Source organism: Cnephaeus nilssonii (assembly GCF_951640355.1).
Source record: "Cnephaeus nilssonii genome assembly, chromosome: 9".
In the NCBI taxonomy this organism is placed as follows: domain Eukaryota; kingdom Metazoa; phylum Chordata; class Mammalia; order Chiroptera; family Vespertilionidae; genus Cnephaeus; species Cnephaeus nilssonii.
The window spans coordinates 46488758-46511652 of NC_137080.1; the positions used below are offsets into that span (position 1 = coordinate 46488758).

Below are 22895 nucleotides of genomic sequence, written 5' to 3' on the forward strand. Positions count from 1 at the left end.
AAGCACTACTGTCTCCCATCTAATTGGAGCTCTGTACAAAGAAAAAAGAGGAAATGGATATTGTGTAGGCAATCAGAGTGTAGACTAAGGCTCTGAACACTGTTTCTATGATGGTAAATCTGCAATAAATGCTAACTATTATGTTTCTTTTTCATGCAGCTACGTGTTTTTGCCCTGAATGAATTATGTGTGTGTGTGTTATCTCATGTTTTACCTACGAGAGCTGGATGGCAGGGTCCATCCTATTTTATGTTCATGGCTGTTGTACATCCTGGAAGAGAACCTACTAGAATTATTTAGTAAAATTCACAGGTTTGAAAACTACAGTCCCTGAAAGAAATGTTAAAAAATGTCAAAAGTGCCTTTCCAGCGGTGATGACCTCCCCACGACAACCTGCCTCTCGCTAAGGACCTCCTCCATCCCTCTCCGAAGAGGAGAAGAGGAAACACAAGAAGAAGCGCCTGGTGCAGAGCCCCGATTCCTACTCCATGGATGTGAAGTGCCCAGGATGCTGTAAAATCACCACCGTCTTCAGCCATGCGCACACGGTAGTTTTGTGTGTTGATTGCTTCACTGTTCTTTCCAACCAACAGGAAAGCAAGGCTGACAGAAGGACGATCCTTCAGAAGGAAGCAGCACTAAAAGCACCTCGAATCAAGATGAGTGGGGAACCATCCCAATAAACACATTTTGGATACAAAAAAAAAGATGTCAAAAGCCTTCATAGGGGAGCCTGGTCACATGCTAATCCTCATCAAGGACTATCTAATTGGAAGTGCTAAATGAAGGGACACATAGACATTTCAACTAACAGTTGTAATAATATATCCACATAAAGGTAACCGTTGGGTTGTGTTGTATAGAATACATTTGTGATTTGATGATTGAGCCCTTAATTAACTAATTTTTTTAGGAGGCTTCCTTCCAAACACAGCAAGAACACTTGTACAAATTTCTAAAAGATTCAATATCAAATGTTTAGAAGTACTACTTTGAGCCATTTCCTTCTCCCCTTTCTTCCCCCACAGGCACATAGCCCTTAACCTCTAAGGGACCCCATGAGACTTGTAACCACGGCCCCCTTTTCTGACTTCCCAGTGAGACAAAGCAGCCCAGCCTAGGCTTTCCTGTTACTTCTATGTCCTTCCTTGTTTCACTGTTCTAAGTGAGTTTTTTGCTGCAGCCAATATATTCTTATTTGCTTTTCTTAAAAAAAAAAAAAAAGAACTTTTCTGTTCAATTCATTAGAATATGAAAAAAAGAAAAAAACAGATTTGATTTTCAGAATATTTTAAAGACTGTTAAAAACCACAAAGATAAAATAATAATTAAAATATCCTAATAAAAAAAAGAATAGTGTAGCCTGGCCAGTGTAGCTCAGTGGTTGAACATCAACCCATGAACCAGGAGATTGGGGTTTGATTCCTGGTCAGGGGTCAATTCCCAGTAGGAGGTAGGCAGGAGGCAGCTGATCAATGATTCTCATCATTGATGTTTCTATCTCCCTCTCTTTCTCCCTTCCTCTCTCTTAAAAAAAAAAAAAAGCCCATCAATAAAAACATAGTTTTTTAAAAAAGAAAGGTGTAGATATCACTTTGAGATTCTATTATCTTCCTTCGCATGTTTACACGAGATCATTTGGTTTATGTGAAATTTCTAAGGTTACAGGCAAGTTGCAGAAGCATAGCCTAGCCTTCTCTAAGACGCCAAGAAGAAACCTTGGGATAGATGAGGACTCTAACATTGCACTACCAGGAAAACTGGTAACTTTCGCTCTCTTGCAATAATTTTGTTTATTACCATTAATGTGACTTAAAGAATTTTCCAGTCCATTGCCTCTGAAACCGGTTCTTCCTTTCCTATTTTAGGACAAGTGGAAGGATGATGGATTAAATACTCTATCTAGGTGCCTGAGAAGAGAGGGAGGAAAGAAGTCAAATGGAATTCTTAGCTGTGGTGTGATTAATGCTGAGATAGCAGTGGCCACAGGGGGCTGTCACAGCACTTGCCTTGGGATGCCTCCCTTAATTGAAGTTGCAAATAATTCTTCTTATGAAAAAGCTGGGTTCCTTCACATTGTATGAGCAAACCCTACCTTTTTTGGCTCCTTCTCCATTTTGGCATTTCAAAGCTCTGAGATTAATCATTCTGTCAGCTAGTCATGTCCAACATAGTGTTCTTCATTATGCTTAAATTAACAAAATATATTATTTAGCAAAATGTAAAGATAAATTATATACACTTACATCACCTTTAAAAATGGCCTCATTATTTGAGAAAGCAGAACAAATTTTTGATAGTTTCTAACATTAAGAGAAAGAAGTGGTCCCAGCAATTAAATATAATGAAACATAATGGTCATTACCAGTTATAAAAAAGCCAAATTCATTATTAAGACTTCCTTTTATAACTAGTGCTCTTTCAATGTGATGAACACATCCCATAAAGCTTTACTGATGAAGCTGGGCTTCTCCACACAGAACTAGTTTCTTATAATGCTAGCATGAGCAGAGAAGAAAGAAACATGACTTAAAATACTGACAGCCAAAGACAGAAGGTCTCTGAAAAAATGAATAGGGCTGAAGCCACTGTTCATGTGTAGCTGGCCACCGTTATGCTACTAATGAGTGCTGGAGCAGAGACAGAAGCAAAGAGCCAAAAGGAATGATTGCACTGTGGTGCAGTCCATGCTGAGAGAGCGGTGGACACTGGGTGTTCAGGAGCACCTGGCTGGGGATGCTTCATTTCATGGAAGGAAGCTGTGAAGTAATTCTTCCTATGAAAACTATATCATTAATATCCAGCAGTATTCTACAAAGTACTAAGGCTCTATTACTCATTCTCTTATCTGAACTAGTGTAACTTTTGGAGCATGGAATATCCTCAGGTACTTCACTATGCTCCATACACAGTAATAATTCAGGCCCCTGGTAATCCATTTCTAACAAGTGCAATAGTGTGTTGGTCTGGCAATTTGAATCACTCTGAGAAAACCATCCCTGAGCATTTTTTTCATCAATCCATCCTTAACTTCTAATAAATCTAATACATAGTAGGTGCTCAGTAAGTACTTGATGAATTAATAGATCTCAATTTGAGAGTAAACTACAAATGGATGGTTTTTGTGAAGTACACAAAGAAAATAAATATTCACAAATTAATTTAGGACATTCAATGGATACCTACTTAAAATATAAATCTTCTTAAAAATTATGTTTGGCCAGTTATGTTTTTTATCTTGAAATTAACCACGAAGACCATATATTTTTGCCATCAATTGGTTTTCTTTTTAAAAATCTTCTATTTAGAATTGTAAAACTCCCATACACTACTACTTCAGACAGATACTAAACGCTTCCAGCAGAGGGCTCAAGAATTCCATTTTAAGGAAAGAAGTTTAAAAAACTTATTCTCCAACAGCAGCTATTATAAAACTTTTTCAGAAGGCAATTCACACACACACACAAAAAGTTCCTTCTCTTGATCAAGTAATCCCACGTCTATAAATTTATTTAAAACAATCCAAATAAAAGGAAAAAATGGATTATAATAACAGGCTATTATTTACATATTATGCATTTATGGATAAATGGATGTTTACACCTAATTCCAGAAAAAAAATTAAAGTAAATTATAATCACAAAAATCCTATCTAATAAGCAGGGAATATGCTAATTGACCCTCACACCACCGCAAAGATGGCAGTGCCCACAGCCACAAGATGGCGGTGCCCAGTCCCCTCAGCTCCACATGCCTGCCTCCGGAGTCCCCCAGTCCTCTCAGCCCCCCCAGGCATCCAGCACCAACCCGAGGCACAGGCAAGCCTCGGATGTCGGCTGCCCAGCCGCCCAGGGCCACCTGAGGCTGAGGCTAGGTAACCAGGGCTGGCCGAGGCTTGCGCTGCCGGCAGTGGCAGCAGCAGAGGTGTGATGGGGCGTCACCTTCCCCTGATGGCCGGATTGCCTCTCGCCCCTGAGGGCTCCCGGACTGTGAGAGGGGGCAGGCCAGGTTGAGGGACCCCCCCTCCAGTGCATGAATTTTCATGCACTGGGACTCTAGTCTATATATAATTACTTAGGCATATGGGAAAATACCAGGGAAAACATGGAGAGATAATATAGAATGTGTAAATAAGTGAGAATTTTGGTGAATATTGTTTTCCACTTTTATTCTTGTTTATGTTTGTGTGAACATCTGAGTGATTTTTTTCATTTTCAAAGATGAAAAATGTAATTTATTTTTATAGCATTTGTATGTCCCATATTTTTAGTGATAAAAATAAGAATGGAAAAAATTTAGGAAGGAGGTGAAATGGCTTATTTATGGAACAACTTAGGAATTTGGAGACATTTCATTTTTGTAGGCAGAACAAATGGGGTGTAGCATTTTATTCATGCCTACAAATAACATTTAAGTACCCCCAGGATTCCAAAAACTTCCAGACAGAGGCCCCAAATCTCTTTATTCACTTTATTGATTTACTCATATTCTATCTCATTTTGAGAAGAATCTGAGGTATCAATGCAAGCATTTAAAAATTAGGAACATAAGTATTTCAAGCTAAAGAAAACAAAAAGTATTATGAGATTAAAAGAGGATATTTACTTGTTCTTTATATATCGTTAAGGCATTCTTATCGATAGGGTAATTTGTGTGAGTAGGCTATATTATCTAAAACTTTCATTTCAGGATATATATACACACACATATATGTATATATATGAATATGTACTCATAACTATTAAAAATGAGCCACAAATATGGTCCTAAGCTCCCTAGCATAAAAACTAAAAAGATAATCATGAAATCTAATACAAGATATGAAAATATCAAAATACTAAAATAATCCTAGCTACCTTCTCCAGGCCCTGAGATCTAATGGAAATTTTCCTGCTGACATTAAAAGTATCATTACAATCTACAGATGATGTATTATAGAATTGTATACCTGAAACCTATATAATTTTATTAACCAATGTCACTCCAATAAATTGAATAAAAATAATTTTAAAAATCAAAGAGTATCATTGAATGACTACACTTTCAATACCATCAAAAGCATATTTTTTATAGAAAACTGCATAAAAAGTAAAAGTTAATAAAAAGAACCTTAAAACCCAGACATTCTGTTTTGATTTTCTACCATGATCCAGGTATAACATTTAGAATAGCTGAGCAGTGGTTCTTAATGACGGCAGCACAACCTTCTCGGGAGCAATTTGGAAATTTGTACAGGTACTTTTGGTTGTCCCAGGAGGGGGGGCACTACTGGCCATCTATTGGGCAGCAGCCAGGGATGCTAGATGTTATGCAAAATGTAGGACCAACCACAAAGAATTGCCTTAGATCCCGCACATTTGAATGGCCTGCTGGACATGCACATAAGTACAAACAGTTTATAAAAATCTAAGCCCAGAATCTAACTCTGTTTCATATATAAGCACAATTTTGTGTGTGTGTGTCAAGACACACTAACATTTCCAGGAGTGCTACCACAATAAAAACCAAGAGAAGACCATTGTTTTGTTTTGTATGTAATTTGACTAAGAGTTGTTCACTATTTTAGAAAACCATGTCCCCTAGGGCAGTGGTTGGCAAACCAAGGCTCGCGAGCCACATGCAGCTCTTTGGCCCCTTGAGTGTGGCTCTTCCACAAAATACCACGTGCGGGCGCGCACGTGCAGTGCGATTGAAACTTCGTGGCCCATGCGCAGAAGTCAGTTTTTGGCCTGGGCAAGACTGTTTTGAAGAAGTGGCGTTAGAAGAGCCGCATGTGGCTCGCGAGCCCTGGTTTGCTGACCACTGACCTAGGGCATGCCTCTGAGGTATCTCAGTTTCCAGCAAAGCATTCAGGTGTCAGTCTGCATCTGTACGCAGTTGCCCCCGGCATGGCCATTCCACCTGGAGGTGTAGATAGGTGACTATTTCATTATGTCTTCTGAAAGGGTTCTGCCCAAACATTTACATACTGGAATAAAAATTATTTTTACTGTAATTTCTTTCCTTCTGTTTGTTCTTTATATATCGTTAAGGCGTTCTTATCGATAGGGTAATTTGTGTGATTAGGTTATATTATCTAAAACTTTCATTTCAGGATTGTAAAGGTGGCCTTTTTATATTAAGATCTAATAGATGAGTTTGAGAACCACCAAGTGAGATGGACAGACTGCATATCTTCTGGGAATCCATTATGTATATAATTTCTCTCAAATGAACTTTTAGTAAGAGCTCTCCAGCACACAGGCTGAGGCTAGGTACAATCGTTCTGTTACTGAACAGGGGAAAAGTTCATATACTTATAGAGGCTTACATCTTCTTATCAAAAATAAGTATCTAATCAAGATTCTCCACTAAATAAACTGTCAATCTCCCTCCACTCAGAGGTGATTTGATGGAGCACTGAAGAATTTCCTTAGAGAATAATTTGCAGCTCAAATTCTAATGATCAAGAAAGAACACAATTGTAATGATTTCTGCTTAGAAGTATTCCAAAACAGGAGTTTCTGAGCAAATGGCTCCTCAAACATAAGAAAAAATCCCATATGGACACCATCCTATATAATAAAAGGCCAGAGGCGTCACAACCGAAATAATCAGAGATCAGACTACCATGGCCTCTTGTGGGATGGCCCTGTGCCCAAGCAAACAGTTAGGGGCAATGAGGCAGGCAGGCAGAGTGGTTAGGGGTGATCAGGTAGGCAGACCAGCAGCTAGGGGTGATCAGGTAGGCAGACCAGCAGTTAGGGGTGATCAGGTAGGCAGGCAAGTGGTTAGGTGCAATCAGGTAGGCAGGCCAGAAGTTAGGGGTGATTAGGTAGGCAGACAGCCCCTCACCGGGCTGGCCCCAGCCCCAAGCAAGTGGTTAGGGGCAATCAGGCAGGCAGGCAGAGTGGTTAGGGGAGATCAGGTAGGCAGATGGCCCCTCGCAGGGCTGACCCCGCCCCCAAGCAAAGAAAGAGGGAGGCCCAGGCCAGCCAAGCCATTGCACCCCAGCCTGTCGCCTGCAGAGGGAGGCCACCGGTGGCAGGGGAGTGGGGGAAGTGCTGCACAGATGACAAGCAGTGGCAGCGGCAGGGGTGGGTTCAGCTGCCTTAGCAGGGGGGAAGGAAAGCCCCAATAGGCCCTGATCTCAGGCCAGGCCTAGGGACTCTACCCAAGGGGTCCCGGATTGTGAGAGGGTGCAGGCTGGGCTGAGGGACCCCCCTGAGTGCATGAATTTTCATGCACTGGGCCTCTAGTAAAATATAAAATGCTTGGCTATAGAACTTGGCTACAGGTACAGGGACATTCAAGAGAAACAAGTGCACATCTACCCCCAATTACCTAAGTGGGGTGACCTTCTATTTTGAGTTGCTGGACATCAGCTGTTTCTACTTTGAAGGATGTCAGCTAGGAAAGGACTGATTGGTTAATGCTCCACTCTGACAATAAAACCATTATGAAGAGCATACAGGAAAAACTTCCCTTTCTATTCCCAATGCTGGCAGTAGGGTGGGGTTGGGAGATAGACAGTTGAAAGGAGAGTGGAGAAAGAATGGCAACAAATCCTCCCCATTTGAAGGGAGTTTTATACAATGAAGATAAGGTTAAAAGACAGGGGCCACACCCATCCTTATCATCTACTATTATCTCAGATATTCAGAGACCCACACAGTGTTACCAGTGGGCATGTTCTATTCACAAGAGCTCAAGCACCTTGGCCCAGAATTAATGCCAAGAAAGATGATAAATGCGATAAGAATACTGTTCAAATACCAGTACATTTTGTTTTCAGTAAGTGACTGACTTTCACAATGTCCCAAAGGAAAGTATCTGCCTACGATGTGACTATTACTCAAGTAGAATACCAGACTAATGGAAGAGAGTCTGACGGCATTTTGGATGTTTGACAGCTGACAACTTTGAAGCCCCACCTCTCCCTCTTCCCAGCTTGCCCCACACCTGGAGAAAAGGACAGGTAAGTCCAAGTACTCTGCCTCGGTGCTGGTGGGAGGTTCAAACCACCCAAGTCCCTGCCTTTGTGGAGAACCTTCAGCTCCACCCCCTAACCAGAATAAATGCCGAAGCCAGTCACCCCTACTTTCCCTTTCAGGTATTCTGGACCTGCTTGGGAGCCTTGTAGATTATTAGGGAAAATCTAGGAAACATGATCTTAACCAAAATAGCGGATTTATTACCAGATTGGAAAGCTGATGTCAGAAGTTTGGCCACAGTTACACTTCCTCCCACAGAGATATTCCAGACATTGAAGCGCTAAGCAGATAGCTTTATAATTCCTGCAGGATAAACTACACCCTGGGTACATTGTGACCAGACAGCACATGCAGATTTAATGAGAGAGAACAGGCTGGCATGGAGTAGACTCTCCTTTAGAACAGATCCTGTCTATAGGTGGGAGCCCCTCCCACATGACTGCCCTTGGTGTGAATCAGCTGTTCTCCAGGAGGAGCAGACAGGCTTTGTGCTCCGTGGAGTTAGTCTAGGATCCCCCTCTGAGAAAAGCAAGCTTCTGAGGGGTCAGTCTGGACCTGGACTTCTAAAATATCACTTCTCATTTTTTTCACAATGAACGACTAGGTTCCCAATCCGTCCTTATCACTTTTGACCACCAACCTATGTCAAAGGCTTATTATAGTTGACATTTTGAGAGCCATAAAAATTCCAATTGGCATATGGTTTTTGTCGTCAGTCAACACTGTCTATGAAACCATGCATGGGAACGTGTGACATCTTCACCCCCAAACAGCAAGCAAACACATGTGCATGCTTGTTTGTTTCAAAAATCCATTGATAAAAGAGAAAATACCTCCAAAGGCAGATAAGGTAGAGTTTCAAAGATCTAAGAAAGCAAAAAGTCGCTGGTGGAATTGAAACTCCCTCCCTTCATTTTATTCCTCTTTTCTGTGTCAACAACCCAGCTATAGACTCTGATGTATCTCTGACAAGAAGAAGAGGAGAGAAATGATTCCTTTCTGCACAACTCTAAATATTCCTAGTTAGAATACACATTTTAAACTGTTCCCTGTAGAGCCTGGAGCACAGTGCAGGTGCCTTGCCGGGAGGGGGGTGGAGGGGCTTTGGGCCAGGCTTCTGCAGGTACTGCCAGGTGAAGAAAGGACTCTGCAGCTAAAATGTTCAGACCACTGACTATCTTAACACTGCTCCCAAGAAAAGCATTTAAGAAAATTCTCTCCCAGATTTGTTCCATGTCAACCATTTATTGCTGCCACGTTATGTTTATAAGTAAATCTGATGGGGACCTTTTCCACGCAAAGCGACACATCTATCCCTAAAGGGATGGTCCACGGGAAGACAGTTCTCATCACGATTCCTGTCACTCTGCAGCCAGGCCTGATGCTCAGGTCTCCAAGGAAAAGTATTCTGCTCTGGAGAATAAATACCATTTCAATGATCATCAAAATGTAATGCTACAGTATTTGCCTTATCAGAGCTAGCTACAAAACAATCACGTGGAACATATTAGGGAATCAACTGAGAATCATGAAGAAAAACGTTATAATGTAAGACCATGAAAATTAAGGGACAGTTTTCTTTAGTTTTGGATTTCATGAGCATTTTTACATGACCAAAACTATAGCTTAAAAAAAAAAAAGTTGTTTTCACTTAATAGAGTACCACACTTGTCCAGAGTTCCAAAGACTTCAAACAGTAATATTAATGGTTACACAAAATAGCTCTGTGAAGATGGTGCTAAAGCATCCTTCTCTGGATCAGGGAAAGCCAATCAGGATGGATGTTCCCACAGCGATTGGTTCTTCCATCACGTGGAAGGAGTAATTGGATAATGAAGAGAAAAGCAAGGGAATAGAGATACCAAAGAATCGTTTTTCTTCAGATGCTCAGAGACGGCACAGCTGCTCATGGCTGACCAAGCTAGCAGTCCCTGGAGGTGGGACAATTTAAAGGTACTACAAATGTCACTATCAGTTGGTACATAGTTCCTCTTTACTGGGTTTCTGGAATCTCTCCATCAGGCTATAAGGGGTGGAACAGGAGGACAGTTCTCTGGGAAGTAAGGGGAAGCTAACTAGGTTTAACATGGAAGGTATTTAGCACCGTACTTGTTGGCATACAGTCTCTCTTCCTTGGTGTCCTCATAGCCAGAGTGCTAAACAGTGAACCTCATTGTGGCTCTCAGTCCTTCTGGCTTCCATTTTGGGTCCAGTAACTCCAATTCCTAGAGGCTTATTCCAAGTCCTTTGGGGCTGGAAGTCCTTCCCCTTTCGGAGCAGCGCTCTTCTCTCTATAAAAGGGTCTTGTCTCGGTTCACCTGCTCCTCACGGTCTGGCTGGGCTTTCTTAGCAACCTCTGCTTGCTGACCGCTTGTCTAGGATTTCTCCTTCCGGGTCACATCTCCATCAGAATCCCTTTTGGCCCCTTCTTCCTGGTGCCTCTTCTACTTAGGACTGGTCTCAAACACGAATTAATTCTTGGCCAGAGCTGGAAAGTGAAGAGATTGAGAGAGGCCAGGGTAACAGGGTCCTCTTGCCCACAAGAGTTAAGTGAGAGCTGGTGCGTGCTTTTAGGTTCACCTTTCTCCCTAAGGCAGATCTGCCCAGTGACAGTTCACATCACACCATTTGCTTTCGGCTGAGCTCCCAGGGCCAGCCTAGCACAGGACCTGCGGAGCAGCCTGGCTCCTCGGCCCCCCATGGCTGGCTATGCTGTGTATGGCTGGGCAAGGTCACCATGGGGGCTGCAATGCACCCTGGGCTCTGCTCAACCTGTGTCCCAGGCAGGGTGTTCCCACAGATAGGGCGTGTCCCTAATTAGTGCAAAGGCAGAGGGTGTGCTTGCTCAGCCCTGTGATGAGAAAAGGGCATGCATTTTCAGAGGATGGATTAGCATTAGGGGAAAAGTTCACTTTTTTCTTTAAAACCTCCTGGATGAAACCTGTGACCAATTTTAAGAGGGCTAGGCTTTAGAGCAGTGTGTAGGAGGAACATGCATACATCTTGCTACACTTGGCGACATTCATTCATCACACCCACTCTATACTGCCACCTCTCTCCCAAGACAGCAACCATTTCCAGACACTAGGAATACTTACATTTTATACTGTGCTTACTACAACTGACTAAAGGCCTACTCAACTATCAGGAGAAATGCTATAGGTAGAGAAATTCAATGTTATCCCAGGTTTTTACAAGTCTAATGCATAATGTTCACAATAGTAAAAAACAATTAACAATTTGAAAAACTAGGAATTTATTCACACTTCCATATTCCAAATTCTTTGCTTAGTGTTAATTTCAATTCCACAGTAAGAGAAAGCAGCTTTTTACATTTCCTAAGTATACTCCAATTTCACCTTTTGCCATCATCTGTGCCCAGGTCTCAAAGGGAAGACAGATTTATTATATATAAAGTCATTTGGGTGTTTAAGAAACCACACTGCCCTAGATCTTGTCCAAGGAACACTGCAGTAACCTCCACTCTGCAGCAAAGAATCATCACCTACAGAGTACAGAGCAGCATCTCAGGGCCCTGGCGAACTGATGTTGGAAAGGCGCCCAGGTTGAGAGAACCATCCAAAGAGTTCACGCTCTTGTCTGGCCAGTGTGGCTCAGTGGTTAAGCACCGACCTATGAACCAGGATGTCAGGGTTTGATTCCCCGTCGGGGCACATGCCCGGGTTGCTGGCTTGATCCCCAGTCGGGGGCATGCAGGAGGAAGCCAAACAATGATTCTCTCTTATTAATGTTTCTATCTCTCTCTCCCGCTCCCTTCCTTTCTGAAATCAATACAAATATATATTTTTTAAAAAAGTGTTAACTCTCTAAAATGTCTAAACACTTCGCCTCCTTCACCAACGTATGACTTAACATTTTCTTAATGACATAGCACATTAAGAGAGAATAATGGCTGTGAAGTGAAGAGAACTGGGTTTGGCTCATAGATCACTATGCACTGGAGAATGGTCTCAGTCATTCACCGTACTTCCTGGGCTTGTTGTGTTATGATGGGGTCACTGCATTCCCAGGAGCTAGCTGTCAAGAAGGCTGGGTAAACAGCACACGTAAAGTGCTCAGGGCAGTGCCCTGGCTCTTGTAGGAGATGCCCTATGAAATGCCAGCCCCCTGCCTGTCCCCTCAGTACCTGGTCTGAACAGTGGAGTTATTACTGTACTAGAGGCCTGATGCATGAAATTCGTGCAAGAGTAAGCCTTCCTTCCCCTGGCTGCCGGCACTGGCTTCCCTCTGGCACCCGGGACCCAGGCTTCCTTTGCAGCCTCGGCTTCATCCGGAAGGTTATCCGAAAGGAAGTCTGGTCTAATTAGCATAGTACGCTTTTATTATTATAGACGTGTGCTGCAGGCTTCTCACCCTTCTGTGGGTGCTCATGTCAACAATGAGTCATTGGGCAGAATAAATGCAACTCCAGGTCTGGTCCTAGGATTTGCTTTTTTTTTTTTAAGCACTAATACCAAATACCTAACTATATATTTTTCTCATTTGGCTTTCTTTCTCCTCATGAAAGTGGAATATGAGCATATGACTTCTAAGAAATAGGATATGGCTGCCCTATTGCACACTTCGTCCCTCTTCCCAAGCAGTGTTTTCCCTTCAGAATGTCAGCTGCCCCCATGCTATTTTCAGATCATGCTTCATAGACCTTTGTGCTGCAGGCTAAGTTTATATATGTTGTGAAAGAAACACAAGGCAATCGAGGCAAACAGTAAGGCAGCCACTTATATTTGCCTGGGTATTTGACCTCAACCTTCCCAGCAATTTTTGTGCTCTTTTGTTTACTAATGATTTAAACATGCTTTGTAGCCTATAACCTCTGAGCTTAAAGCATTGTTAATGAAGCTAAGTACAGAAACTATTTTCTTGGGTAGCTTTATAAAACATACACACAATATTTGCTATTTCATCCCCATTACACACGAGTGATGAGTGAAGTGTGAGCTGTGGGCTATCAATGGTATTGTAGAGATGGGCAACTGCAGGTGTGACTGGAATTAAGGTGTGAAGAGAGAAATATACACAACACAAGCTGGTATCTTTCTTTAATCAAAGAAACCAAAGAGCATAAAACACATTATTTGCTCACTTCACTGGGAATATTTGTTGGCAATTCTGTGAACAATAATTGTCTCCCTTATTTCCTAAGGCATGACATCTGGCTGGGCTGACACCAAGCTTGTTATCCGTATTCTTTCTACTCCGCTTTGCACTTGCTCCTTGAGGGATGATGTCCCCTCCCCACCTACTATTTTCATTTCAGCTGCCAAAGTTGCCTCAGTTATTCTATGAAACATTTCTCAAACTCTACTAATGCAGCAAAGAGAATGGACAATATCAGACACTTTAATATGCCTCCAAAGAAGGACATTTAGTAGAAGAGTGAGCTTCCATCTTTCTTTAACAAATACCACCTTCTCTGCTAAGGTTTGCACCGATGGCCCTGGTGGACGTCCCCACTGGGTCTTATGTTCTGTTTCTATTATACCTCTCATCACAGTAAGGATATATAATTCTTTATTTTCCTCTTTCTCCCACCAGGATGTGAGTCTGTCAAGAGAAGAGGCTCTTGTCCAGCTGGCACAGTGGAAAAGGGTTGACCTATGAAACAGGAGGTCAATTCCCTGTTGGGGCACATGCCTGGGTTCGATCCCCAGTGCAGGGCATGCAGGAGGCAGCCAATCAATAATTCTCTCTTATCATTGATGTTTCTGTCTCTCTCTCCCTCTCCCTTCCTCTCTGAAATCAATAAAAATAAATCTAAAAAAAAAAGAGAGAGAGAGAGAGAGAGAGACAAGGCCCTGGTTTTAGCATAGAAGACACTGGACCTAAGTTGGATGACATGGAATTAAAGAACAAAATTTTATAAAAGAGGATAAACATCCAGTCTGTGTCTGCATTGATTCAGTTGAGTAATTCTAAAATAAAAATGGGGGGAAGGGAGCAAAATGGGTGAAGTGGGTCAAAGGTACAGACTTCTGATTATGAGATAAATAAGCCCTGGGGGCATACTGTATAGTATGGAAACTACAGTTAACAATACTGTACTGTGTATGTGAAAGACGCTAAGAGAGTATAATTAAAAGCCCTCATCACAAGAGAAAAATATTGTAACTGTGTGTGGTGATGGATGTTAACTAAACTTATTGTGGTAATCATTTCACAATATATACATATATCAAATCATTATGTTGTACACCTAAATCTAATACAATGTTATATGTCAATCATATCTCAATTAAAAATAACTTATAAAGGAAAGATCTTGTGTGTTCTAATAATTGTTTCACTAACATAAAACTACTAGTAGTTAAGAACCATGAAGCTTGAGATCTGAATCATATTGTCTTTATGCAGTTTTATTTTGATTTGCTGATAGCTGTATACTAACATGGAGAGAGAGAGAGAGAGAGAGAGAGAGAGAGAGAGAGAGAGAGAGAGAGAGAGAGAGAGAGAAACTGTTGTTCTCTGGAGATGCATGTTAATCCTACAACAATTTTAGTAATGAACAATTTTGCCTTTCAAACAATCACATTCTAATCTCGACACCTTGATTCTGAGATATTTGAGGAGGACAGGGTGCCAAGATGCTAGACATAGCCTTTCAGGGTTTTACATTGTTTTTGTTTTTTTTTTGGTCTTGTTTTTAAGCCAATAAAGCCAAAACTGAATCACTGAGCTTCAGTGATAACAATAAGAATTCAAGTTATCTTGCAAACTCCCGTATAATAGTCCTTTAGGATATTTTAAAATTATACCAACAAACCACTGAGCTAAGATGAAAATATTATGTTCCCTGGGTCCTATTTAAAATCATACTGCTTTACTTACCTCTCCATCATGTAGCTATAAAATTAAAGATGTGAAAATTTTTTAAAACATCAAGATGCATAACAAGAAAAATAATGAAGTCTCATGCCTCAAGGAGAATCTCCTCTGATTAGCTACAGTTAACATGTTCAGCCTCTTAGATGTCCTGTACCATACCTGTCCTGTGTATGCGAACTCCAGAGCCTGCTTTAAGCCAAGGCTGGTCACACCATGCAAATTCACCTCGTCAGCTCCACTTTCCACCATGCAAAGACTGAACATTGCCTGAGGCGGGGAAAAAGAAGAGACAGAGAGTTATGGGACTTAAAAAGCAAGAGAACAAGGAAAAGTCCTAGAGAGACTAGGAAAGAAAAAAGTTTTATAGGTTAAAGACTGATATTGGTTTCTGCAATGCTTTGACAAAGCTTCATTGACACAAGCCACTGTAAATCACTGTCTCACCAGGTACAGCAATACACAAAGAGCACTGCACACCCCACACGCAGACTCTCATTTACTCCCACAGCCCTTCTCCGGGGTGACTGTGTTTAGACTCACTCACTGAACTCATTCTCTGGATCCTGGGATTTCATGAAATGTGCAGCACTCCCAAACATTCTTGTCAACAGGACATGGAAAGCACACCCTTGTCTCCAACTGTTCTTCCTTTAGTCCCCATCTCAATGACACAGCTCATTCCTTTCTTCTGCTACATTATCACACACTCTATTCCAGTGGTTCTCAAAACGTGGCTCCTGGGCTGCCAACATCAGTACAGCCCAGGAAATCGTTATATATTCTTGGGATGGGGAGCGGGGGGCGGTGTCTTCCCAGGATCTGCTGAATCAGAAACTCAAAGTCAGTCCAGCAATCTGTGTTGTAAGAGTCATCCAGGTGACTCTGATGCTCACTTGATTTTGAGAACCACTGCCAAAGTTATTCAGTGAAAGTCAATATGCCCCTAAACTAACTCTTCAAATGGCCAACTTACTGAAACGTCAGTTCTTCCACTGAATGACCAATATGTCAAACGGAAACTTGAAAATTAAAAAAATAAAAACTTGCCATATTAAACAAATGCATAGGTTTGCCTTGCCCACCACAAAAGCCTTTAACAAGTTTGATTTTGTGTTACTGATGATGAAATACACTACTCTGTGTAGTGAAGACTTAACCTTACCCAATGAGAGGTCTGCCTGTGCCCTGGGTTTCTGGGACGTGATCTCTAGGCCCTTGGATTATCCTGCCTGATAGGAGTGTCTTGGTGTGTCTGGGGCTTTGACCACTGAGTCTAGGGGACATGATTTATGACGGGATTTGGAGCCACACCATATCAGTTCTGACCTCAGCGGAACTGGAGATTAAAGGTATGAACTGGAGGTCCCGGGAGAGGCTAGAGATGAAAGGCCAGACATATAGGCAGCTTGCAGTTGAGCCCCAGTAAAAACTCGGACACCACAAGCATGGGCGAGCTTCCCTGGGTGGCAGTCCCCTGTGCACACTGTCGCACAGCATGGCCAGAGGAGGTAACACAGCCCCACAGGAGGCGGATGGCCGGAAGCGCCATATTTGGTGCCCTTCTGCACTCTGCCCTATGTGCCTCTTGCCTTGGCTGGTTCCAATTTGCATCCTTTCCCTGTAATAAGCCACATCCACGAGTATGAAAGCTTTCAGTGAGGTCTGTGACTCTGTCTAGCAAATTATTGAATATGAAAGTAGTTTTAGGAATCCCCTCAAACTTGTCATTGGTGTCTGAATGAGAGAAGTCTTGTACTGTTCCTTCAGATTTTATAATTTGGCTCATTCACAAAAGTAAAACAAAAAAAACAACAACAATACAACATACCTACCTCATTGTTCTATGCGGTAATAGTTCAGCTCCCCTTAAATCTTTTTAATTTTAAAAATGTCATATTTTGTTCTGCCAAAGTATTAATATGTACCTTTAGGAATTTTTAATTTTGATAAATTTATTTTGATGCTCATAATTCTATACATTTTAAATTAAGAATATATTTAACTTTCAGAAATTTACTTTATCATAAATAAAATCTAACCTTAAAATTTTAACCTTCTAAATTGATCCTATAGAATCTGTTAAAGGCCAATGGTCAATGTGGTAAATTTGGGAACCTGGTTAGTTAGTGACTTGATCTGGCTTCCCACTGGTGTCACCAGCAGTTAAGGCACTGTATGGCAGGTTAAAAAGACTAGATTGGAAGTCACATGATCCTTGGTTTGGTGAAGCACAGTGTTTAAAGCAAATTTATAACAAAACTATTCTGGGTTTGATCACTGGCAAGTGAGAATGACAAACATGTAACCTGACTCAGTTTTCTTACCTAAAAAATGGGACTAATGAACTTGTTTGAAGATTATATGACAGTATATATGTAAAGTATTCAGTACATGATACATGGCCTGATAACAGGCAAGCTCTTGGTGAAATTTAAATTTTGTGATAATAAAATAAAGTTTCTTTTATACATTCTCTGGTTAAAATGATTGATACATTAGAAGTACCAGTTTCTACGGTTTCTTGAAAATCAAGTGTGGGCTATACATTAAAAAATGCTAACAGGAAATTGACTTTAATGTTAAATGGATTATGTTTATGTATTTATAGAAGATCTAGAATCTTGAAATTAAAAAGCACAGGTCACAATAAAAAAATTAGTTCAATTTGTGTAATTCTGAATTTGCTTCCAGACTTCTTATAGCCACTTAAAAAAAAATGAAAGAAATTTCAGTTGTTTTCAATGTCTTTTTTAAAAATTAAATTTAGTGTTTCAGGTTTTAATGTTCCCCACACGAATTTCTTTTTTCAGATCCTCTAAGTTGAAATTGCACCTGAAAGGGTGACCAGCTGCTCTCCATGAACCCCATATGCAGAGCAAGACAGAAATGACTCAGACTGCAGAACAATTATCTGGGTTAATGAAATGGAAAAAAGTTCCTGAGAGCAAAAGTTAAATAACAGAACAAGCTGCCAAGGGAGATTTTTGAATTTGCTTTCGTAGGTGTCTTTCAAAAGCAACCAGGGCAATTGACATAGAACAGGCTTCCTCAACCAGAGGGTTGTGAGTTACCGAACATGAAGCCTGGCCTGGTAGAGTTGGGGCAAGAAAACAACCCCTTAAATAATGTGCATATATACTTGAATATGTTTGCATTAGCAATAAAGGAACACCAAATTGGTCACTGGGCTTTATTATAGGGTATGACTGTAGAGGAAGGAAGAGACTATTAATTTTAGTCCATTTACATAGTATTATTTGGACCATTACAATGGGTATGTTACCCATCTATTTCTAACAAGTGCCTTTTGAAAACTTTATTTTTAATGTCCAGGATTGTACAGGAAGACACATATGATTCAACTCCTAGTTCTACAACCAGGCAATTTACCTTGAACATGTGACCTTGGCTAATTCGTTAAGTTCTCTAAACCTCAGGTCCCTTATTTGTAAAATGAGGATAATACCAACCTCACAGGGTTGCCTTAAGGTTTAGATACAGTTATGCATAATAGATGCTTAATAAATAGAAACTGCTACTCTAATCCACACTGAATGTCCTCCTCTCCCATGCATCCTTTTGATCCCCATTGGACTAAGAGTTAAGAAGCAGCCCTCTCCTCTCCCCTCTGCCCAAATCCATTCCTTTCAAATACTTTCCTAATGACAATCCTACTCAAAATTCCTATGACTGGCTGCAGCACTTCACTTTCACCCCATATTCCTTACCCTACTTTAAGGACAGACCCCATCATAAAAACCATCACCGCTATTTCTATAATCACATAGTTTCCATTCTGGTATCATATCACAGAGTTTTAGAAATTTGATATTACAAACTTAATGCATCATCATTTTTAAAAAGTAGAAAATTAGTTAATTAAAAAAAGGTAACTATTAAATCAAGGTCAGCCGAAACCGGTTTGGCTCAGTGGATGGAGCATCGGCCTGCGGACTCAAGGGTCCCAGGTTCGATTCTGGTCAAGGGCATGTACCTTGGTTGCGGGCACATCCCCAGTGGGGGGTGTGCAAGAGGCAGCTGATCGATGTTTCTCTCTCATCGATGTTTCTAACTCTCTATCCCTCTCTCTTCCTCTCTGTAAAAGATCAATAAAATATATTTAAAAAAAATAAAAATAAAAAAAATAAATCAAGGTCAATGTCTTGAGTTTAACAAACTTACAAGAAACCTCAATTAGGAAAAGGCTCACAGGATACCACCAAAGTAAGAATGAACCTGGCCATTTGACAGAGTAAAACACCAGCTGACTAGGCTGCCCGAGCTTGTGAAACAATGTCTGGAGACCTGCCTGAGCCCAGGGGGAAGGACAAAGCCTCTTTGGTAGCAAAAGAGGTGAGGAGACCAAGAGTGCTATCTTTTAGTTTTAGCATTGATCTCCTTGAAAAGGTAACTTAGCTTCATGAAAGTCTTCCTTATTCACGTCTTCCTTATTCACTGTGGAGATTCTAGACCCTAGCAAATACAGGTGAATGAACTGATGAACAACCGAACAAGCTCTTCAGAAATTCATCTGTGGATGATGTCCAGCTGTTCTGCACTGCTATAAACAAAAATAATTTGACAGAAGAAAGAATTTTCATGATGTAAGATGTTTTAGAACCTGGGATATAAAACATAGCTAAAGTTCAAGAGTATCTACCATAAGCCAAATACAAATAAGTTCAAAGATAGACATTTGGAAAAAATTAAGAACATATGGTAATGTCCTCTATTAAGCCACGTTCTTCCAAAGCATGGGATAAGGTTCTGCCTACAAATATCAACGCATTGCACAGGTTCTGCCTTGGTTCACACTGTTTTGTCTTTGGGAAAGCCTTGGCCGGGTTGAGATTTACAATTTTGTCACCGCTCACTCTTGGCTGATAATGTACTGCCACCTCCACAAATCTTTCTAATTGAAAACCCAGTTTGTGAGACCACAATCCACTAAGTGCCTACCTCAGAGAGAGTTATGGATTTATGGCGTGTCATTTCTCCTATATTTCACACAGAAGTGACACAAATTGAGTCCTAACATCACAGCCCATGAATTAAGTTCCCCTGGGTCATGTTAGTTGTCATGCAGTCACAAGATGAGCTATGACCAATTTTAGGTTGGTACTTTATGCCACAAAACTGACCAATGAAAAGTCTACATCTTCAAAGATAAGTAGAATGACAGCTGATTAAGACTTTTTTTTTAAGCACTTTAAGTTGGTGAAATATGTTCTTTTTAGTAAACTACTATATGTGGCTTTGGAATTAACACTAGACATGAGCAAGATGTACTGTGAATTCCCAAGTTACAAGGAATCCAACTGATTTTACAGGTGAAATAACTGGATTGTTTTGAGCACATCCAACCCTTATCTTTTACAAGGGAGTTAAATAAAAGTAAACAAGAATGTTTATGAAAGTTATTGAAAAAAAAGTAACGTGCATTGATTGCAGCAGATCTAGCCTGATCCTCCTCCTCTTTTATATGCCCAGTGTTATACAATTAGCAATGTTTACAATGGCCTTGAGGCATTACAGAGACTGGAGCTAACTTCTGAATCAACAAAGATTACATTTTGCTCAATTTAGTGTTAATGGTGATTATCCTTTATTGAATTTTGGTTATACGTCACAGATAGAATTGGTAGTAAATCCCAGTTAATGAGACTGTTCAATTAACCATAATAACCCATCCCCTAGCATTTAGTTGAGAAGGGTCCTGACCACAGTTGAACTGGATCATTTACCTTCATGATCTCCCAAATGCGAAAGCAATCCAATCTGTTGGGGGAGCTTAATGGTCTGAAAGACTGGGGTGGTTGGGTTGGAGGGTTTTTTCCTCCCTGATATATCTTTTATAGCTGTTTTAATTCTTCCTCAAATAGTATAGTAGTCCTCTCGGAGAATAAAATATCAAGACAAACAAAAGCAGTAAGATTATATCACTGTAATTATAATTAGACTGCTAAAATACCAGTTTCCCCTCACCTTAACCATATAAAGAAAAAAAAATCTTATATACTACATACTATAAAACATATTGGTTTTCCCAACAGCTTCAAACATGTAGCTTGTTTATTTAAAAAAAAAAATCTAGTTATATTTCACGGCTTTGCTCTTGGCACGGTTGCTTCTTGAATTAACTACATGGTGATAATGAGCCCTTCAAAAGCCGCATGATTATGGTTCTCCTATTTCTCTTTAGAATTCTCCTCCTCCTGAATGTGGCCATACCTCAACCACTGGGGTCTTCTGGGAGGGAATGGAGTGGAAAAAGACACAAATCAAGTTGTTGTTTTCTTAGCTAAAGATATGGTAAGTGTGTAGGCCAAAATCTGTTGCCCTTCATGAAGTCAGGCTATCCACGAATGGTATTTATCCTTGTTACTTGTTTCATACTCTGGAAAATAGCATCCACACATCTGCCTTTAGCCTTGGGCCCCCCTCTCTGATCCCTTGGCTTCCACTCATTCCTCTGGTGCTCCTGTTACCTTCTAGTTTATGGTCACATCCCTTGGGGCTGGGATTTCAATATTTTGCTACCCACCATGTAAAGAAGTCCATTCTCTTATCTTTAAATATTTTAAACATATTTAGGGATGGTACTTTTACTCTTCCTTATTGAATATATTCGATAAGCCATTTTTATTATTGATTTTAGGGAGAGGAAGGGAGAGAGAAACATCGACGTGAGAGGGAAACATCCATTGGTTGCCTCCCATGATTTCAAGAATAAGGTCTTTGAAGGAGTAAATCTATCACACCACCTTCCTTTTCCCAATTATTTGGGTTGACTTTCCCTGGTCCATCTCTTTTTTTATAGTTTCCTGAAGAGGAATTTTGCTTGGCCAACTCAGAGCTGCTATTGTCATAAATCCCTCATACCCATTCTAATGGAATTCAGAAGGCAGAAGCTTTTAAGTAGTTTCGATTTGCCACAAAGAATGAAAAGGCAGTTTCTTGCCTGCCCCTCAAAGGCTGGCAGTGGCTGCCTGCAGCCCTGTTGAGAGCTGTGAGGCCATATTCAGGCTCAAGTGAGAGTGGTCAGAATCTAGTTATGGGTGTAACGACAGATGTGCCAGCCCTGCATCATGAAGTATGTATACAGACAAGCACAAGACATGCCGTGTCTGTCCTAGAATCCATGGCGCCATCACATAAAATCTGTTAACCCTTTTCTATGGAGGACTTTTTGGAAGAATGATGAAGATAATAATTGTTCTACTCTTTAAAAACCCATTGTAAGTTAACAATCACTCTTAAAATTTTCACCCCAAATTTCAGTAGCTACTCTTTATTTTTAATATCTTTTTCTTTAACATAAAATAAGGTGTGTAAGACTACACATATAGGCTTCCAGCCCAGCTGTGGAATCTCTCTTCAATCTTTCATTTTAGTTGTCACTTTGGTTTAACAGCTGCAAGCCAGGCAACATGCACTGGAGCCACTCTCCCATTATTAGGCGAACACACAGATGAGGGCAAGCACCCCTGCTAACACGGTTTCTTCTACAGTAACTCCATTAGTTACTAAGCAACCACTTCACTGGAACCTTCCTGATCTGGGGCAGAACAGGCCAGTTTAGTATGAAGTGTTCAGTTTGTCCCATATGTTACTCCATTTGCAACCACGTTTGTCCATGCAGACTACACAAAAAGTCTCCACATTGTACAAAATGGGGGAGTGGAGGAGGGACGAGTTTAAGAATAATCCATGAGAGTTCAAATATCTTTCAAAAGTAACTAGATGAAGAACTTCTTTTAATCCCATGAAGTTGTTTATACACATATATAATTTTAAAAGTGATAAGAATGACTTGATATCTAATCACTTTACCATGGTAGAATCACATGTCTCTAAATGAGAAGAATAACTGGTAATTCAATCTTTCAGGAATCCAGGCATGCAAGGCCCAAATCCAATCAACATCAGATGGGCTAATTAAAAGCAATTGCTTCAACAAGCAGCTGGGTCATTCCACAGTGTGGACAATTCATTTTGAATCAGTTTTTATAAAAATGATATGCAGAAACAAGGCATATCTATAGATCTCAGTAATTCTCCACACCAATTCATCAGAT

At 40.6% G+C, this 22895-nt stretch overlaps 1 protein-coding gene and 1 pseudogene across 2 annotated transcripts in view; one reads left to right on the forward strand and one right to left on the reverse strand.

The window, feature by feature from the left end:
• Positions 1-22895, reverse strand: part of KLHL32 (kelch like family member 32) — a 164632-nt gene that overhangs the window by 94470 nt on the left and 47267 nt on the right. Inside the window, exon 4 of the mRNA XM_079780026.1 lies at positions 14977-15084. Within this exon, the coding sequence (XP_079636152.1) occupies positions 14977-15084 (108 nt within the window). The remainder of the gene's footprint in view (positions 1-14976; positions 15085-22895) is intronic.
• Positions 490-643, forward strand: LOC307105615 (small ribosomal subunit protein eS27-like; annotated as a pseudogene). Its single transcript has one exon. The product of its transcript is annotated as a small ribosomal subunit protein eS27-like (transcript).